The following is a 16417-nucleotide window of genomic DNA, read 5'->3' on the forward strand; positions in this document are numbered from 1 at the left end:
ATGACTCTCACTGGCTTGTGTTTGTGACGATGAACAATGTTCAGTGAACAATAGATGCATGACTCTCGCTGTCTGCTCATCTCTGCAGAGCTCCATGGCAGGCTCCGTAGACCTCTACCAGATACTGGATTGTTTAAACTCAACAGAGCTGAACCGGTTCCGCTCGTACCTGTCCGACAAAAGCCAAAGCGAGTTTAAGCCCATCCCAGCAGGAAAGTTGGAGATCAACGATGTCACAGATGCTGTGGACAAAATGAATCAGTTCTACACAAGGGATGGTTCCCTTCGGATCACTGCACACATTCTGGAAAAGATGAACCGGCATGACCTTGCCGATGAAATAAAGAGAGACACTCCAGACATGCAGAGGTAACTCAAATGACCTGACTGTTCTCATAGGTAACTCAAATGACCTGACTGTTCTCATAGGTAACTCAAATGACCTGACTGCTCTCATAGGTAACTCAAATGACCTGACTGCTCTCATAGGTAACACAAATGACCTGACTGTTCTGTTCTCATAGGTAACACAAATGACCTGACTGTTCTGTTCTCATAGGTAACACAAATGACCTGACTGTTCTGTTCTCATAGGTAACACAAATGACCTGACTGTTCTGTTCTCATAGGTAACTCAAATGACCTGACTGTTCTGTTCTCATAGGTAACACAAATGACCTGACTGTTCTGTTCTCATAGGTGACTCAAATGACCTGACTGTTCTCATAGGTAACACAAATGACATGACTGTTCTCATAGGTAACACAAATGACTTGACTGTTCTCATAGGTAACTCAAATGACATGACTGTTCTCATAGGTAACTCAAATGACCTGACTGTTCTCATAGGTGACTCAAATGACCTGACTGTTCTCAATGATGACATGACCTGACTGTTCTGTTCTCATAGGTAACTCAAATGACCTGACTGTTCTCATAGGTAACTCAAATGACCTGACTGTTCTCACTGATGACATGACCTGACTTCTCACTGATTTGTTCTCATAGGTAACTCAAATGACCTGACTGTTCTCATAGGTAACTCAAATGACCTGACTGTTCTCACTGATGACATGACCTGACTTCTCACTGATTTGTTCTCATAGGTAACTCAAATGACCTGACTGTTCTCATAGGTAACTCAAATGACCTGACTGTTCTCACTGATGACATGACCTGACTTCTCACTGATTTGTTCTCATAGGTAACTCAAATGACCTGACTGTTCTCATAGGTGACTCAAATGACCTGACTGTTCTGTTCTTATAGGTAACTCAAATGACCTGACTGTTCTCATAGGTAACTCAAATGACCTGACTGTTCTCATAGGTAACTCAAATGACCTGACTGTTCTCATAGGTAACTCAAATGACCTGACTGTTCTCATAGGTGACTCAAATGACCTGACTGTTCTCATAGGTGAATCAAATTACCTGACTGTTCTCACTGGTAACACAAATTACCTGACTGTTCTCACTGGTAACTCAAATGACCTGACTGTTCTCATAGGTGAATCAAATTACCTGACTGTTCTCATAGGCAACTCAAATGACCTGACTGTTCTCATAGGTAACAAAAATGGCCTGACTGTTCTCATAGGTGACTCAAATGAACTGACTGTTCTCATAGGTAACTCAAATGACCTGACTGTTCTCACTGGTAACACAAATTACCTGACTGGTAAATGGATAAAAATGGAAAATGGAGATAAAACACAGCATAAGCACACACACACACACACACACACACACACACACATACACACACACACACACACACACACACACAACACATTAAAGGCACAGCAGAAGAGGATGACCTAAAGAAATGAACTTTAAATGCCTAAATGAGTATAATGTTCTGTTCTTTAGAGCCACAGCCACTGTTGCACCAAGGAGAGAAACCGGTAAGATCCATTTCCTCATACAAGACCTTTCACCTTGATGGGCTTTGGCATAATTGCCCCTATCCCACTAATGCCTCTAGAATGATGAGTATTGACCTTTAACCTTGATGGGCTTTGGCATAATGTGCCCCTATCTAGAGCTTAGATCGGGCCCAATAAATCAAGCCCGAACCGGCCCGAGCCCGTGCACGTTGTGTCCGAGCCCGGCCCGGCCCGACATATTAACTGTAATTATGAGCCCGAGCTCGATTTAAACCCGACACTTTTTTAAATGCGTGAGCCTTATAACTGACGTTCTCAACTACAATTACGAGTTGTTTGAACTACATAAATCTGAATTAGGCCTATCTTAATGAATAATGAAACAAGGACTAAGCATGTAAACTTCGTTGTTTGTTTATTCTGAAATGGATCACAAATGGATCCGAATGAAGAAACGCAAATGTCAAAACGAAACGCCAACGCAAATGTTGTCACTGTCCACGACTTGTTCGAAACTCTTCCATACGTCCGACTTTCCTCCAGACTTGCTCAAAGTTAATTCTCCTGATTTAATTGTCTTCTTTATATCGTCCATCTCCATGTTGCGCTTAAGCTAGGCCACACAATGTTCCACAGCAGAGCAGCAGTGTGATGCGTGCCAGTGGAGGAGACCGTGCGCATGATGTGTTGCATTTTGTAACTTGCAACTTTGTACACATTTTGTTACTTAAGCCTACTTTGCTAAAAAAGATATTTAATATTTCGGATAATGGCATAGTCTCCCCACCCAGTTAGGCTAATAAAGAAATTATATATTTTTTCAAAAAACACAAATGCTTGATCAAAGGCCCGACCCGGCCCGGCCCGAGGATAGTGGCGGGAAATATCGGCCCGACCCGGCCCGCGGGTCGGGTCGGGCTCGGGTCGGGCTCGGGCTCGGGCAGAGAATCTAACCTCTACCCCTATCCCACTAATGCCTCTAGAATGATTTACTAGGCTACAATTTCCTCTGCACTGGACCGTAAACGTTATTCTATTTATGTAAGTCAGATAAAAGTTTGGCTAAAATCATCTGCCTAATTAAATTAGTAAAAATTGCCTGGTAAATTTAAAAAAGTTTTTTTTTTTACAACATTTGCATTATTAGACAACCCTTTGCATATATCAGTTTGTAATTAGTAAGTAAGTAAGTAATTTTTTATTTATATAGTGCATTTAACGTGCACTGAGTGCAACCCAAAGCACTTTAGTAATTGAGTTTTGCTATCAATATTAACACTGGCCAATAATCTTTTGGTCTATTACTTTGATATGAAGACATTATCTTATACCTCTATGAATTCTTGCCACTATACTGGTTAGGGGTGGCACGGTTTTTGAAAAATGCTCAGAACCGTGCGGTTCGAATGTCACGGTTCGGAGTGTGTGTTCGTCGTACGGTCCTACGGTTCAGGCTAGTTATGGCATGCGCAATTGATTCCCATATGTGACGACGTGTTTCCCTTACGTGCGAGAGTAGGAGTGTGGAGTTTTGAGTGCTGCACGCAAGGTTTTAGAAATGGCAAGTGCGAGAGATCATCCCTAGCGTGGTCAAACTGATGCACCTGACCCTGCTCGGGTGGAAGCATGTTCTTCCGCAACTGTAGACTATGCGTGCAACTTTACTAAACAGTAGAAGTAAACTCATTCTCCTTGGCCCGCTCTCGTGCGCGCTCAATGGACACCCGCCCTCGACATGCACATTAATCCAAATAGAACATTCACAATCGTGAACGCAATGACGCACATAAGACGATTAGCTAAATTACTGTTAAAAACGGTTAGCATCATTAGAAGGCTATGCTGCAGACATTTCATAAAAACCCTTGCATTCAAGTTGACTGACCATCTCAATATCAATGTTTTCAACTCCAAGGCTTAAAAGGGCCTGTCCCAAGGAGAAAAAGTATTAGCTTACCTTGAAACTAAAACACATGTGGGGAAACTGAACAGTCCAACCAGTAGAGTAGGCTATGAGCTTAGCCTGCTACTTTGTTTACAATATTTTGAGGCTTCAGCCAGACAGCTGAATTTAAGAGGTGGAGTTATAATGAATAGTAGGCTATAATCTGCATAAAGTTTGCTGTTATATCTGAATATCAGACATGTCAGTATATAGAATGTATAAATAATTACATAATGTGTGTGTGTTTCAAATACAGACAAGCTTTACATCTTGTTAAAAAATCATTCACACTATAGGCTATGAAAGGGGAGTGATAAAAAGGCGATGCAATGAAAAATATGGGTGGACGACCTACTGTACATTTTGTGCTGGTGCACCATCCCTGCCAAATAAATTAAAGATTGTTGAAATCATCAATGTCTTCCCTCTTGCTTTATCAAAATCTCAACTGAAGCTTAAAGTTTCCTCAGACAATAATGTGCTTTATGTGAAGTCAAATTCAGTTTGTGCATTATTACATGATAACTATTCTCTAAATACTCTAGCCTAATTGTGGATGATTAAGCTATATGCTGAAATATGTTTCTGGAGTGTTAAAAAGTAAAAGAAAAAATAACAACAAGAACCATACCGAACCGAAAACCGTGACCCTAAACCGTGATACGAACCGAACCGTAGATTTTGTGAACCGTGCCACCCCTAATACTGGTACTCATTACCCTGGAAATCCAGAGATTCCCCATACAATTTCAACTGTGTCCGCAAGATACTCTGGCCACAAGCATGATGCAGGTTACGTTTACCCCAACCATCTGGGGTAGCCAATCAAATCGGTGTATCTGATGTAGACGGGCCAGGGGTGAGCTAAACTGATGATGACAGTGCTAAAACTTTCCAAATCAGTTAATATTGGTCGTAGTGTTATCCAATTGCGTGTAGTGAGATTGTCCAATGCAGGCTTGGTACCGCCCCTCGAGTTGGGCCATTTTCATTATTCGTGGCCAGACACTTAATCTGAAAGATTCCAGGGTCTGGTTTACTATCAGGCTAGGTACTCATTTCACCATCCTATAAACTGAGGTTGCTACAATGTTGTAATAACAAGCTTATAATTAGGGGACTGTGAAATTAATTGTTAGCCTACCACTGTTGCTTTTAACGTTCATGTTTCTTGAAACAGATGATGTAATTCTACAAAAAGTAAAACAACAATACCAGGCAAAAATGGTAGACTGGTTTGGTCACATTCGTGAGTGCATTGAGGAGAAGAGTGAGGCATCGCTGAGGAAGATCTACACAGAGCTGTACATCACAGAGGGAGAGAGTGAAGGAGCCAATCCTCAGCATGAGGTCCACAGGATTGAAATGCAATCTCAGTTTCAGAAGACGAACAAAAGCAAAATCATCTGTAACGACATCTTTAAGTGCGCTGCTGAGCACGAGAAGATCAGGACGGTGATGACCACAGGCATTGCCGGAATTGGAAAAACTGTGTGTGTGCAGAAGTTCATCTTAGACTGGGCAGAAGGACGGGCCAATCAAGACGTCCACTTCATCTTTCCTCTTCCATTCAGGGATTTAAATTTGAAACAGAAGAATTCATACAGTCTACAAACATTCCTTCTTCACTTCCATCCAGAATTGATAGATATCCTACACCCAAGTAGGCTTGGCAAGTTGAAGATCATGTTCATCTTTGATGGTCTGGATGAGAGTAAACTTTCTCTGAGTTTTGAACAGAACGTTTATAATCCCCTGGAAACCGTGCCTCTGGATGTGTTGATGACCAATCTTATGAAAGGCAATCTTCTTTCCAAAGCTCTGATTTGGATCACCTCCCGGCCAGCAGCTGTCAAGCGCATCTGTTCGTTTGTTTACATACACAAGTGGACAGAACTGCTTGGTTTCAATGACCAACAGAAGGATGAGTACTTCAAGAACAAGATCGAGGACCAAACCAAAGCTGACAGAGCCATCAGCCACATAAAAAGGTCAAAGAGCCTCTACATCATGTGCCAGATCCCTGTCTTCTGTTGGATGCTAGCCACAGTGTTTCGGAACCTATCAGACCAGACGCAAACACTGCCCCAAACTTTGACGGAGATTTATGTCTATTTTTTGCTCATAGAGACAAAAAGGAAGAACCAAAAAGAGGGCGAGTGCTACGAACCAGATGACAGAAAACTCCTGGAGTCTAACAAAGAGACCATTTTAAAATTATCTGAACTAGCATTCAGGGAACTGGAGGAAGGTAACATCTTGTTCTATGAAGACAACCTGAAGAATTGTGGCATTGATGTAAACGACCCATCCCTGTACTCTGGGATGTGCACTGAGTTCTTCAAGAGTGAAAGTGATTTCTACAAAAGGAAAGTGTTTTGCTTTGTGCATCTGAGCATTCAGGAGTTTCTGGCTGCATTCTTCATCTTTCACACATTTGTGAACAACAACACAGACGTCCTGCAGCGTTTCATCTCTAAAAGAGAAGCAACTGCAGTCGTGTGTTTACAAGACACTGTGTTAACAAGAACATGGAGAAGCATGATTGCCTGTTTGAGGGGAGAGCCTTCAAAAGAAAGCAAAGTGGAAGACATTGAACTGGAAAATCAGCGACTTTCCATGGCAGATTTTTTAAAGACTGCAATAGATAAATCCATGCAGAGTGAAGATGGCCACTTGGACCTTTTCCTTCGCTTCCTCTTAGGAATCTCACTCGAGTCCAACCAGAACCTCCTACAAGGAATTCTGACTCACACAGAGAGTAGCTCAGACAGCATCAAGGAAACGGTCCAGTACATTAAAGGAATTCTGAGTGAGGATACTAAATCTCCTGAACGATGCATGAATCTGTTGCTGTGTTTGCTGGAGATGAAGGACGTTTCACTTCATCAAGAAATTCAACAGTACATCAAGTCAGGTAAAGACCTGTCACCTTCCCAATGCTCGAGTCTGGCCTACATGTTTCTGGTGTCAGAGGAGACTCTGGATGAATTTGATCTGACGAAATATAAGACAACAGGCGAGGGTCACAAGAGACTGCTTCATATAGTGAGAGGTTGCAGGAAAGCTCGGTGAGTAAGAACAGTCGCCCTGCATAAACCCTACAATATACCTTTGCATAATACTCACCAGTGATGTCACCTGCTTGATGTCATGTGACTGCAGGTTGGTTGGTTGTGATCTCAGAGAAGACGCCTGTGAGGTGCTGACATCTGCTCTTCAGTCAGACAACTCCCTGAAAGAGCTGGACCTGAGCTGTAACCCTCTAGGCTGTTCTGGGGTGAGGGTGCTGTCTGTTGGATTGCAGCACACAAACTGCAGACTGGACACACTGAGGTCGGTATTTGCGTGCTCTAATGCAGAATACATGTTACATGTAAATAAGAGAGACGAAGAAGGCTGTGGATGAATGGATATCTTATTAAAGTTGAGGGTTGTGGGGAAATTGATATCTTGATGAGAGTTGAGGTCTGTGGGGAAATTGATATCTTGATAAGAGTTTAGGTCTGTGGGGAAATTGATATCTTGATAAGAGTTGAGAGTTGTGGGGAAATTGATATCTTGATAATAGTTGAGAGTTGTGGGGAAATTGATATCTTGATAATAGTTGAGAGTTGTGGGGAAATTGATATCTTGTGAGGGTTGAGGGCTGTGGAGAAATTGATATCTTGAGGGTTGTGGGGAAATTGATATCTTGATAAGAGTTGAAGGTGTGGGGAAATTGATATCTTGATAAGAGTTGAGGTCTGTGGGGAAATTGATATCTTGATAAGAGTTGAGAGTTGTGGGGAAATTGATATCTTGATAAGAGTTGAGAGTTGTGGGGAAATTGATATCTTGATAATAGTTGAGAGTTGTGGGGAAATTGATATCTTGATAATAGTTGAGAGTTGTGGGGAAATTGATATCTTGTGAGGGTTGAGGGCTTTGGAGAAATTGATATCTTGAGGGTTGTGGGGAAATTGATATCTTGATAAGAGTTGAAGGTGTGGGGAAATTGATATCTTGATAAGAGTTGAGGTCTGTGGGGAAATTGATATCTTGATAAGAGTTGAGAGTTGTGGGGAAATTGATATCTTGATAAGAGTTGAGAGTTGTGGGGAAATTGATATCCTGATAAGAGTTTAGGTCTGTGGGGAAATTGATATCTTGATAAGAGTTGAGGGGAAACTCAGCAGGGTGGGAATAAATCTGAGGAAAATATTTCCTCAGATCAGGAATAGGGCTGAGAGTTTTTAAAAATAATCAATCAATCAATCAATCAATATGTTTTGAAGACATTCATGGGACAAAAATATATGTTTGGGTAGACATGTAAATAGATTAACAATGATGTGTATTGTAATAATTAACATTAATCACCGGTAACTTTTGACTGCAGGTTGGTTGGTTGTGGTGTCAGAGAAAATTGTGCTCTGGCCCTACCAGCCAACTCACTGCTGAAAACACTGGACCTGAGTTCTAACCCCGTGAGAGATGCTGGAGTGAAGATGTTGTCCTCTGGACTGGTGTACTGGAACTGCAGACTGGAGACACTGAGGTTAGTCATGTGTTATTTCTACTGTCCTCTTAGTCATGTGTTATTTCTACTGTCCTCTGGAGACACTGAGGTTAGTCATGTGTTATTTCTACTGTCCTCTGGAGACACTGAGGTTAGTCATGTGTTATTTCTACTGTCCTCTGGAGACACTGAGGTTAGTCATGTGTTATTTCTACTGTCCTCTGGAGACACTGAGGTTAGTCATGTGTTATTTCTACTGTCCTCTGGAGACACTGAGGTTAGTCATGTGTTATTTCTACTGTCCTCTGGAGACACTGAGGTTAGTCATGTGTTATTTCTACTGTCCTCTGGAGACACTGAGGTTAGTCATGTGTTATTTCTACCGTCCTCTGAGACCACAGGGGAGACCATTGGACTCAATATCAGACACTGGTACAAGAGTAGTAGCCAAATCGTAAAACTTCAATCATTTAATTGCAGCAGACATTACAGGGCAAACGTCAACACCCCAAAAAGTTAGGTAGCACATTGGATCTGATTAGGTCTGGTTTAGTATGAATGAAGTTAGGTAAGATATTGGACCTGGTTTGGTCTGGTTCAGTGTGAATGCAGTTAAATAGAATATTGAATCTGGTTTGGTCTGGTTTAGTATGAATGAAGTTAGGTACGATATTGGATCTGGTTTGGTCCGGTTTAGTATGAAGTAAGTTAGGTATGATATTGGATCTGGTTTGGTGTGGTTTAGTATGAATGAAGTTAGGTAAGATATTGGATCTGGTTTGGTCTGGTTCAGTATGAATGCAGTTAAATAGAATATTGGATCTGATTTGGTCTGGTTTAGTATGAATGAAGTTAGGTACGATATTGGATCTGGTTTGGTCTGGTTTAGTATGAAGTAAGTTAGGTATGATATTGGATCTGGTTTGGTCTGGTTCAGTATGAATGCAGTTAAGTAGGATATTGAATCTGGTTTGGTCTGGTTTGTGCTCTCTTACAGACTTGCTGACTGTCAACTGACGAGCAGTGCTTGCCAAACCTTGGCATCGTTTCTGCAGTTACACAACTCTTCCCTGAAGGTGCTGGACCTGACAAACAACGATTTGACTGACTTGGGAGCAGAGAAGCTGTGTGCTGCCCTCAGCTGCAAACTGGAAGTATTGAGGTCAGTATATTTAGAGACACACCTCAGCATCTATAGTGCACATTCAACATGATGAATAGTGTGTCATCTCCAATAGCAAATATCTATTTAGATAAACAGAATGTCTTTTTGTTTGAGTGGTCTGTTGCGACGTTATTTGTGAACCTGCAAAGCGAAACCAGCCACTTTGCACACAATGTTATTTTGAGAAAATCCACAATAAACAAACTTCCAGGTTAAAATGTAGAATTTTACGTGTTTGCATAATTCGGCAGTATTCATTCCTGTTGTCCATGCCGCTTAAAAAGGTGTTTTCTCCTCTTCTGGCATATTGTGGTGGGAGAACCATGTCTTTGGATGCAGTTATCTAAGTGACAGGTTGTATCATACCCGTGAAATACACATCGTTGGAAAGCATAGTTTATGGCCGTTCTTATGAGCACAATAACTTAATTTTGTACATTTTACCGAAGCGACTGGTTTCGCTTTGCAGGGTCACATATTTGAGTGGTCCATTGTGTCTTGCAGGCTTGTTGACTGTAAACTCACATGCAGAGGTTGCATTTGTGTGGCCTCAGTTCTGACGTCAGATGATTTCAGCCTTAAGGAGTTAGACCTGAGCAACAACCACATCACTGACTATGGAGTGGAGGAGCTGTCAGTCGCTCTGGGACACCAGAACTGTATACTGGAGGTGTTGAGGTTCGTATTGCTCCCGAGAAATGAACATTTGGCAAAGATCATGAGGGATTCCTGTTCACCCTGAAGCAGTGTTTGATTTGATATATTGGTTCAGTATCATGTTTGATGTTCCAAGATCCAAAACAAGTAAACAATCTAATGAATTGAAATGATGAGGCTAAGTAAGTGCGCACTGTATGACTGAATAGGAGTGTCTGCAGCCGTAATTCTTTAACATAATGTAGTATCATGTACTGGAATGGAATGTAAAATTAAGTTGAAATCAAGTAGAAGGCTAATCTGTGTGTTTACCATCATTGAAGACTGAGTGGCTGTGGTCTCAGTGAACACTCCTGTGGGATTATATCCGCTAATCACCAGTGTGTTTACTATCATTGTAGACTGAATGGCTGTGGTCTCAGTGAACACTCCTGTGGGATTATATCCGCTAATCTCCAATGTGAGAGTGCACGCCTGCGAGAGTTGGACCTGAGCTCTAATCCCCTGTGTGATGCTGGAGTGGAGCGGCTGTCTGCTGGACTGAAGCACACACACTGTACACTGGACACACTGAGGTCAGAATGCAGTCTTTCACCACACAGGACTGAACACACACACACACACACACACACACACACACACACACACACACACACACACACACACACACACACACACACACACACACACACACACACTGTACACTGGACACACTGAGGTCAGAATGCAGTCTTTCACCACACAGGACTGAACACACACACACACACACACACACACACACACACACACACACACACTGTACACTAGACAAACTGAGGTCAGAATGCAGTCTTTCACCACACAGGACTGAACACACACACACACACACACACACACACACACACACACACACACACACACACACATACACTGTACACTGGACACACTGAGGTCAGAATGGAGTCTTTAACCACACAGGCAGTTATCATCCTTATTACCACCAAGCAAATTATAAACACAGCAAATCAGATTCTTGGTGAGACATCACACCACAAACTATTAGTCCATCTATCTACTAGCTTATTAGGTGTTTCTGGCTCTCTTATTTCTGTCTTCTGACTCCAGACTGGCTGGCTGTGGTCTCAGTGGAGATTCCTGTAGGACTCTCTCATCAGTTCTCCAGTCAGAACACTCACAGCTGAGAGAGTTGGACCTGAGCTCTAATCCTCTGAAGGATTCTGGAGTGGAGCTGCTGTCTGCTGGACTGAAGCACACTAACTGCAGACTGCACACACTGAGGTAAGTCATGTGCAATCAAATGTGCAGTGGCTTTGTATGTTCGGCTGCATGGGAAACATTATTCAGAACAAGTTGCCAATTTCCATTGTTTTGAAAAAATCATCAATAATTGTAGAATAATATTATATCTGCCTTAGACATTAAGAAGCTCTGTGCTTCCCATTTTGTTGACAAAAATGTGTGCGTGTCTCCTTAATTAGAATCTACCCAAGAGTTTTGAATAGAACTATGTGTGAACTCTCTTACAGACTTGCTGACTCTGGACTAACTAGCAGTGCTTGCCGAACGCTGGTATTGGTTCTGCAGTCACACAACTCCCACCTGAAGAAGCTGGATCTGACCAACAACGACGTGACTGATTCTGGAGTGCAGGAGCTGTGTGCTGCTCTGGGACATCAGAGCTGTGAACTGGAGGTGTTGAGGTTGGTGTTCATGTATTTAAACACTTCAGCTGTGAACTGGAGATGTTGAGGTTGGTATTCATGTATTTAAACACCTCAGCTGTGAACTGGAGGTGTTGAGGTTGGTGTTCATGTATTTAAACACTTCAGCTGTGAACTGGAGATGTTGAGGTTTGTGTTCATGTATTTAAACACTTCAGCTGTGAACTGGAGATGTTAAGGTTGGTGTTCATGTATTTAAACACTTCAGCTGTGAACTGGAGATGTTAAGGTTGGTATTCATGTATTTAAACACTTCAGCTGTGAACTGGAGGTGTTGAGGTTGGTGTTCATGTATTTAAACACTTCAGCTGTGAACTGGAGATGTTAAGGTTGGTATTCATGTATTTAAACACTTCAGCTGTGAACTGGAGGTGTTGAGGTTGGTGTTCATGTATTTAAACACTTCAGCTGTGAACTGGAGATGTTAAGGTTGGTATTCATGTATTTAAACACTTCAGCTGTGAACTGGAGGTGTTGAGGTTGGTGTTCATGTATTTAAACACTTCAGCTGTGAACTGGAGATGTTGAGGTTTGTGTTCATGTATTTAAACACTTCAGCTGTGAACTGGAGATGTTAAGGTTGGTATTCATGTGTTATACACTTCAGCTGTGAACTGGAGATGTTGACGTTGGTATTGTTGGTATTCATGTATTTAAACACTTCAGCTGTGAACTGGAGATGTTGAGGTTAGTGTTCATGTGTTTATACACTTCAGCTGTAAACTGGAGGGGTTGAGGTTTAGTAAATCAGTTTGCATCAGCAAAGTTGATGGTGGTGTTATGTTAAACATCCTGTTTTGTGTTTCATGATGGATCTTTTGTGTTGAGTGATGACCCCATTTCCTGATACAGAATCTCTTTGTCCTTCAGGCTCTCTGGGTGTCTGATCTCACAGAAAGGATGTGAGTTTATCATCTCAGTGCTAACATCAAATCCTGACCCCCACCTCACTGAACTCGACCTGAGCTACAATCACCCAGGAGACACAGGGCTACAGATGCGGTCAACACATCCTGAGGGACATTTGAACATAAAGCTCAAGTAAGTGGTGGAGTTTTGAAGGTGAACTTGATGGTGTGAGATTTGAAGGTGAAGTTAATGGTGTTAGGTTTGAAGGTCAAGCTAGTGGTGTGGGTTTTGAAGGTCAAGCTAGTGGTGTGAGTTTTGAAGGTCAAGCTAGTGGTGTGAGTTTTGAAGGTCACATTTATAGTGTGAGGTATGAAGGTGAAGTTATTGGTGTGAGTTATGAAGGTCAAGTTAGAGGTTTGAAAATGAGGTCTCATTCAGTCAGAACACTCACTAAAGACTACATTACGAGAATTAGTTCAGTCAGAAAACTCACTGAAGACTACATTACGAGGATTAGTTCAGTCAGAAAACTCACTGAAGACTACATTACGAGGATTAGTTCAGTCAGAAAACTCACTGAAGACTACATCAGGAGGTTTCGTTCAGTCAGAACACTCACTAAAGACTACATTACGAGGATTAGTTCAGTCAGAAAACTCACTGAAGACTACATTACGAGGATTAGTTCAGTCAGAAAACTCACTGAAGACTACATCAGGAGGTTTAGTGCAGTCAGAAACTATAAACATAATTATGTTAGTTGGCTTTATGTAGATTATATGATAGTTTCACTAGTAGATATTTCTAAATTAAGAAACCCCTCTGTGTTAGTAGGCAATATCAAGATGATATGATAGTTTTCTCAGACTTACCGCTGTTGTTTCATAACTAAAGTGAAAAAATTAAGTGAATTTTTATTCCAATATTTTATTTGAATCCAGAATCTAATCTAATCCCTGTCTCATTTGATTTTGTTTTTTATTCCGGCAGTGTTGGTAGCAGTTCAAAAGGCTGGCTAAAAAAAGGAATGAAGAAATGTAAGAATCATGTTCACTTATTGATAGTTAATAGATACATAGTAGAACCTCAAAAAAGATAGAGAGTGTGTGTGTGTGTGTGTGTGTGTGTGTGTGTGTGGGAGAGAGAGAGAGAGAGAGAGAGAGAGAGAGAGAGAGAGAGTGTGTGTGAGAGAGAGAGTTAGTATAGAGTGTGTGTGTTAGTATGCCCATGTGTACAGATGGGTGTCAACTCACACTAGTCTGTGTGTGTGTGTGTGTGTGTGTGTGTGTGTGTGTGTGTGTGTGTGTGTGTGTGTGTGTGTGTGTGTGTGTGTGTGTAGATGGGTGCCAACTCACACTGGACCCAAACTTGGCCCACAGACGCCTCCTGGTGTCTGAGGGAAACAGGAAGGTGACACAGGTGAAAATGGAGCAGCCGTATCCTGACCATCCCGACAGATTTACTGACTATCCCCAGGTGCTGAGCAGAGAGCCCCTGACTGGACGCTGCTACTGGGAGTGTGAGTGGAGCGGGGAGGAGGCTGATGTGGGAGTGGCCTATAAAAGCATGGCTCGCTGGCAGTGGTTGGAAAGTAGTCACAAGGCCTGGTGCTTGGAGTATCGCCACGACACTTACCTTGTGAGGCGCAAGCCTGTCGTTCATGTCACGCGTGACCACGCTTTAGTGTCCAGGAGAGTGGGAGTGTATGTGGACCGTGAGGCCGGCACTCTGTCCTTCTACAGCGTCTCCTCGGACACTCTCACACACCTGCACACGTTCTACACCACATTCACTGATGAGCCCCTACATGCAGCGATTTGGGTTGGACCCAACACCACAGTGTCCTTGGTCTAGATCACATGACCTAGACACACACACACACACACACACACACACTCACACACCTGCACACATTCACCATCACATTCACTGATGAGCCCCTACATGCAGCTTTTTGGGTTGGACCTGACACCACAGTGTCCTTGGTCTAGATTCAGTTATGCCATATCACAGAGTTGCAAATATATTTATATTTTACTTTGCTGTTGTAAATAGCCTATTTGCCATGCCTTGCCCCCCTGTACACAATGGAAATGCTTTTGTTATGGAGGTGAAAGACTAACAACAGACTAAAAACTAAATCTTCTGTAATGTTTCACTATTCACACATGATATCTCTCTCCAGGTTGGCAATTCTTGAAGTTGCATGGTTGGTTGTCTCGTAGCGACTCGCTAGGTCTTTACTGTATGGTTATGCTAAGTGAATGATTCTCTTATTACAAGTTTATCATCACTACATCTATCACTTTTAATGATTAAATGAGACGGATATGCGGAGCATTTCTCTCCCTCTCCATTGACCAAAACGTTGCTCTGGCATCTCTGCTGGACTGACTGAGTTATAGGCTACGTCGCGTGAGAGAGCTGTGAGGTAGGCTGTAAAACATTTGAAAACTCTGCAACTGCAATCTAACATGCCGAGCGTCATGTCTCTTTTCTCCGCTTGTCACCAGCGCGGCGTCCTCGGGTTTTTCCATAAGCCGAACCTTCATTACTTATTACATTAATACACAGGATTAGATTTTAAAATCCCTTGTGCCAAAATCCAAGGCAAACACACATTAAGAAGCCTCTGTCCAAAATTAACTTAAAGGTATACTATGCAACGTTTTTCAGTTAATCAATTCGTTCCATACTGTTATATATGATTAAATGAGTCATTACCGGTCGAACAGTGTTTTTTTTGGCCGCTCTAGTGGTCTGTAGCGGTAAAACCACACTTGCAACTTCAGGAGACACCGGGCACGCACCCATGCTCTACTCCAGGAAGTGTCATGTAAAGTCTCATGAAAAGGCACGGCAGACTGACCGATTGAGGAGTTTTGTCAAATATACACGCTAAAGTTGTAGGGGAAGCTCTGCAGAGAAATATGCAAGCATAAAACGAGCGAAAATGAAAAGTGAAAGCGAAACCGGCGATGAAATCGCCAATCCTGCATAGTATACCTTTAAAGAAGCAGGCTAACCACCAATATGTTAACCAATGGTCACAAACACAAGACAGATGGCCAATCCCACAGCAGTATATGGTATACAGCATGTCATTGGAGTTATCAAGTGGGCACCCTCATTCACCGATGTTTCGTTAAGTTAGGCCCACGACACCTCATGAAGGCTTAACAGTGAAACCTGGAGACACTCCCCTCCATGCTGCCACCATACTACCACATTGCAACAAACCAGCTAGTTTAGCTTGTGCTATGCTACATGCTACCATGTTGCCGGTGCCGTTGTGGGTCAACTCAGCAACATGAACACACCATAACCCTAGTCACCGTGTCACAAACACAGAGCAAATAAGCCAGCTATGCTACATGCTACCATGTTGCCGTTGTGGGTCAACTCAGCAACAGGAACACACCATAACCCTAGTCACCGTGTCACAAACACAGAACAAATAAGCCAGCTAGCTTACCTTACCCCAGGAAGGAGAGCTTCTCCTCACCCACAACCATTCACTTGCTCGTTCTGCTGCCAAAGACATGTTACTAACCACTTGCCTTAGACTTCATCCACGAATGCCCAACTCAGACAGCAAGCCAATAGCAGATCTGGCCACAAACCCTCGTGCACCAATTTCAATAGGCCTTAATCTCACACTCCAACCTCGCTGCGCTGCCTCCTCTGCTAT

At 42.4% G+C, this 16417-nt stretch overlaps 1 protein-coding gene across 1 annotated transcript in view; it reads left to right on the plus strand.

The window, feature by feature from the left end:
- LOC134066780 (NACHT, LRR and PYD domains-containing protein 3-like) overlaps nucleotides 1-14605 on the plus strand; it is a 17483-nt gene extending 2878 nt beyond the window's left edge. Inside the window, exons 2-14 of the mRNA XM_062522264.1 lie at nucleotides 89-369; nucleotides 1872-1906; nucleotides 5014-6904; nucleotides 6999-7169; nucleotides 8215-8373; nucleotides 9332-9496; nucleotides 10004-10177; nucleotides 10558-10731; nucleotides 11261-11434; nucleotides 11683-11856; nucleotides 12748-12918; nucleotides 13714-13763; nucleotides 14066-14605. Coding sequence (XP_062378248.1) covers nucleotides 95-369; nucleotides 1872-1906; nucleotides 5014-6904; nucleotides 6999-7169; nucleotides 8215-8373; nucleotides 9332-9496; nucleotides 10004-10177; nucleotides 10558-10731; nucleotides 11261-11434; nucleotides 11683-11856; nucleotides 12748-12918; nucleotides 13714-13763; nucleotides 14066-14580 — 4128 coding nt within the window. The 5' untranslated portion in view covers nucleotides 89-94 and the 3' untranslated portion in view covers nucleotides 14581-14605. The remainder of the gene's footprint in view (nucleotides 1-88; nucleotides 370-1871; nucleotides 1907-5013; nucleotides 6905-6998; nucleotides 7170-8214; nucleotides 8374-9331; nucleotides 9497-10003; nucleotides 10178-10557; nucleotides 10732-11260; nucleotides 11435-11682; nucleotides 11857-12747; nucleotides 12919-13713; nucleotides 13764-14065) is intronic.
- The last annotated feature ends 1812 nt before the right edge of the window (nucleotides 14606-16417 follow it).

Source organism: Sardina pilchardus, chromosome 1 (genome assembly GCF_963854185.1).
Source record: "Sardina pilchardus chromosome 1, fSarPil1.1, whole genome shotgun sequence".
NCBI lineage: Eukaryota > Metazoa > Chordata > Actinopteri > Clupeiformes > Clupeidae > Sardina > Sardina pilchardus.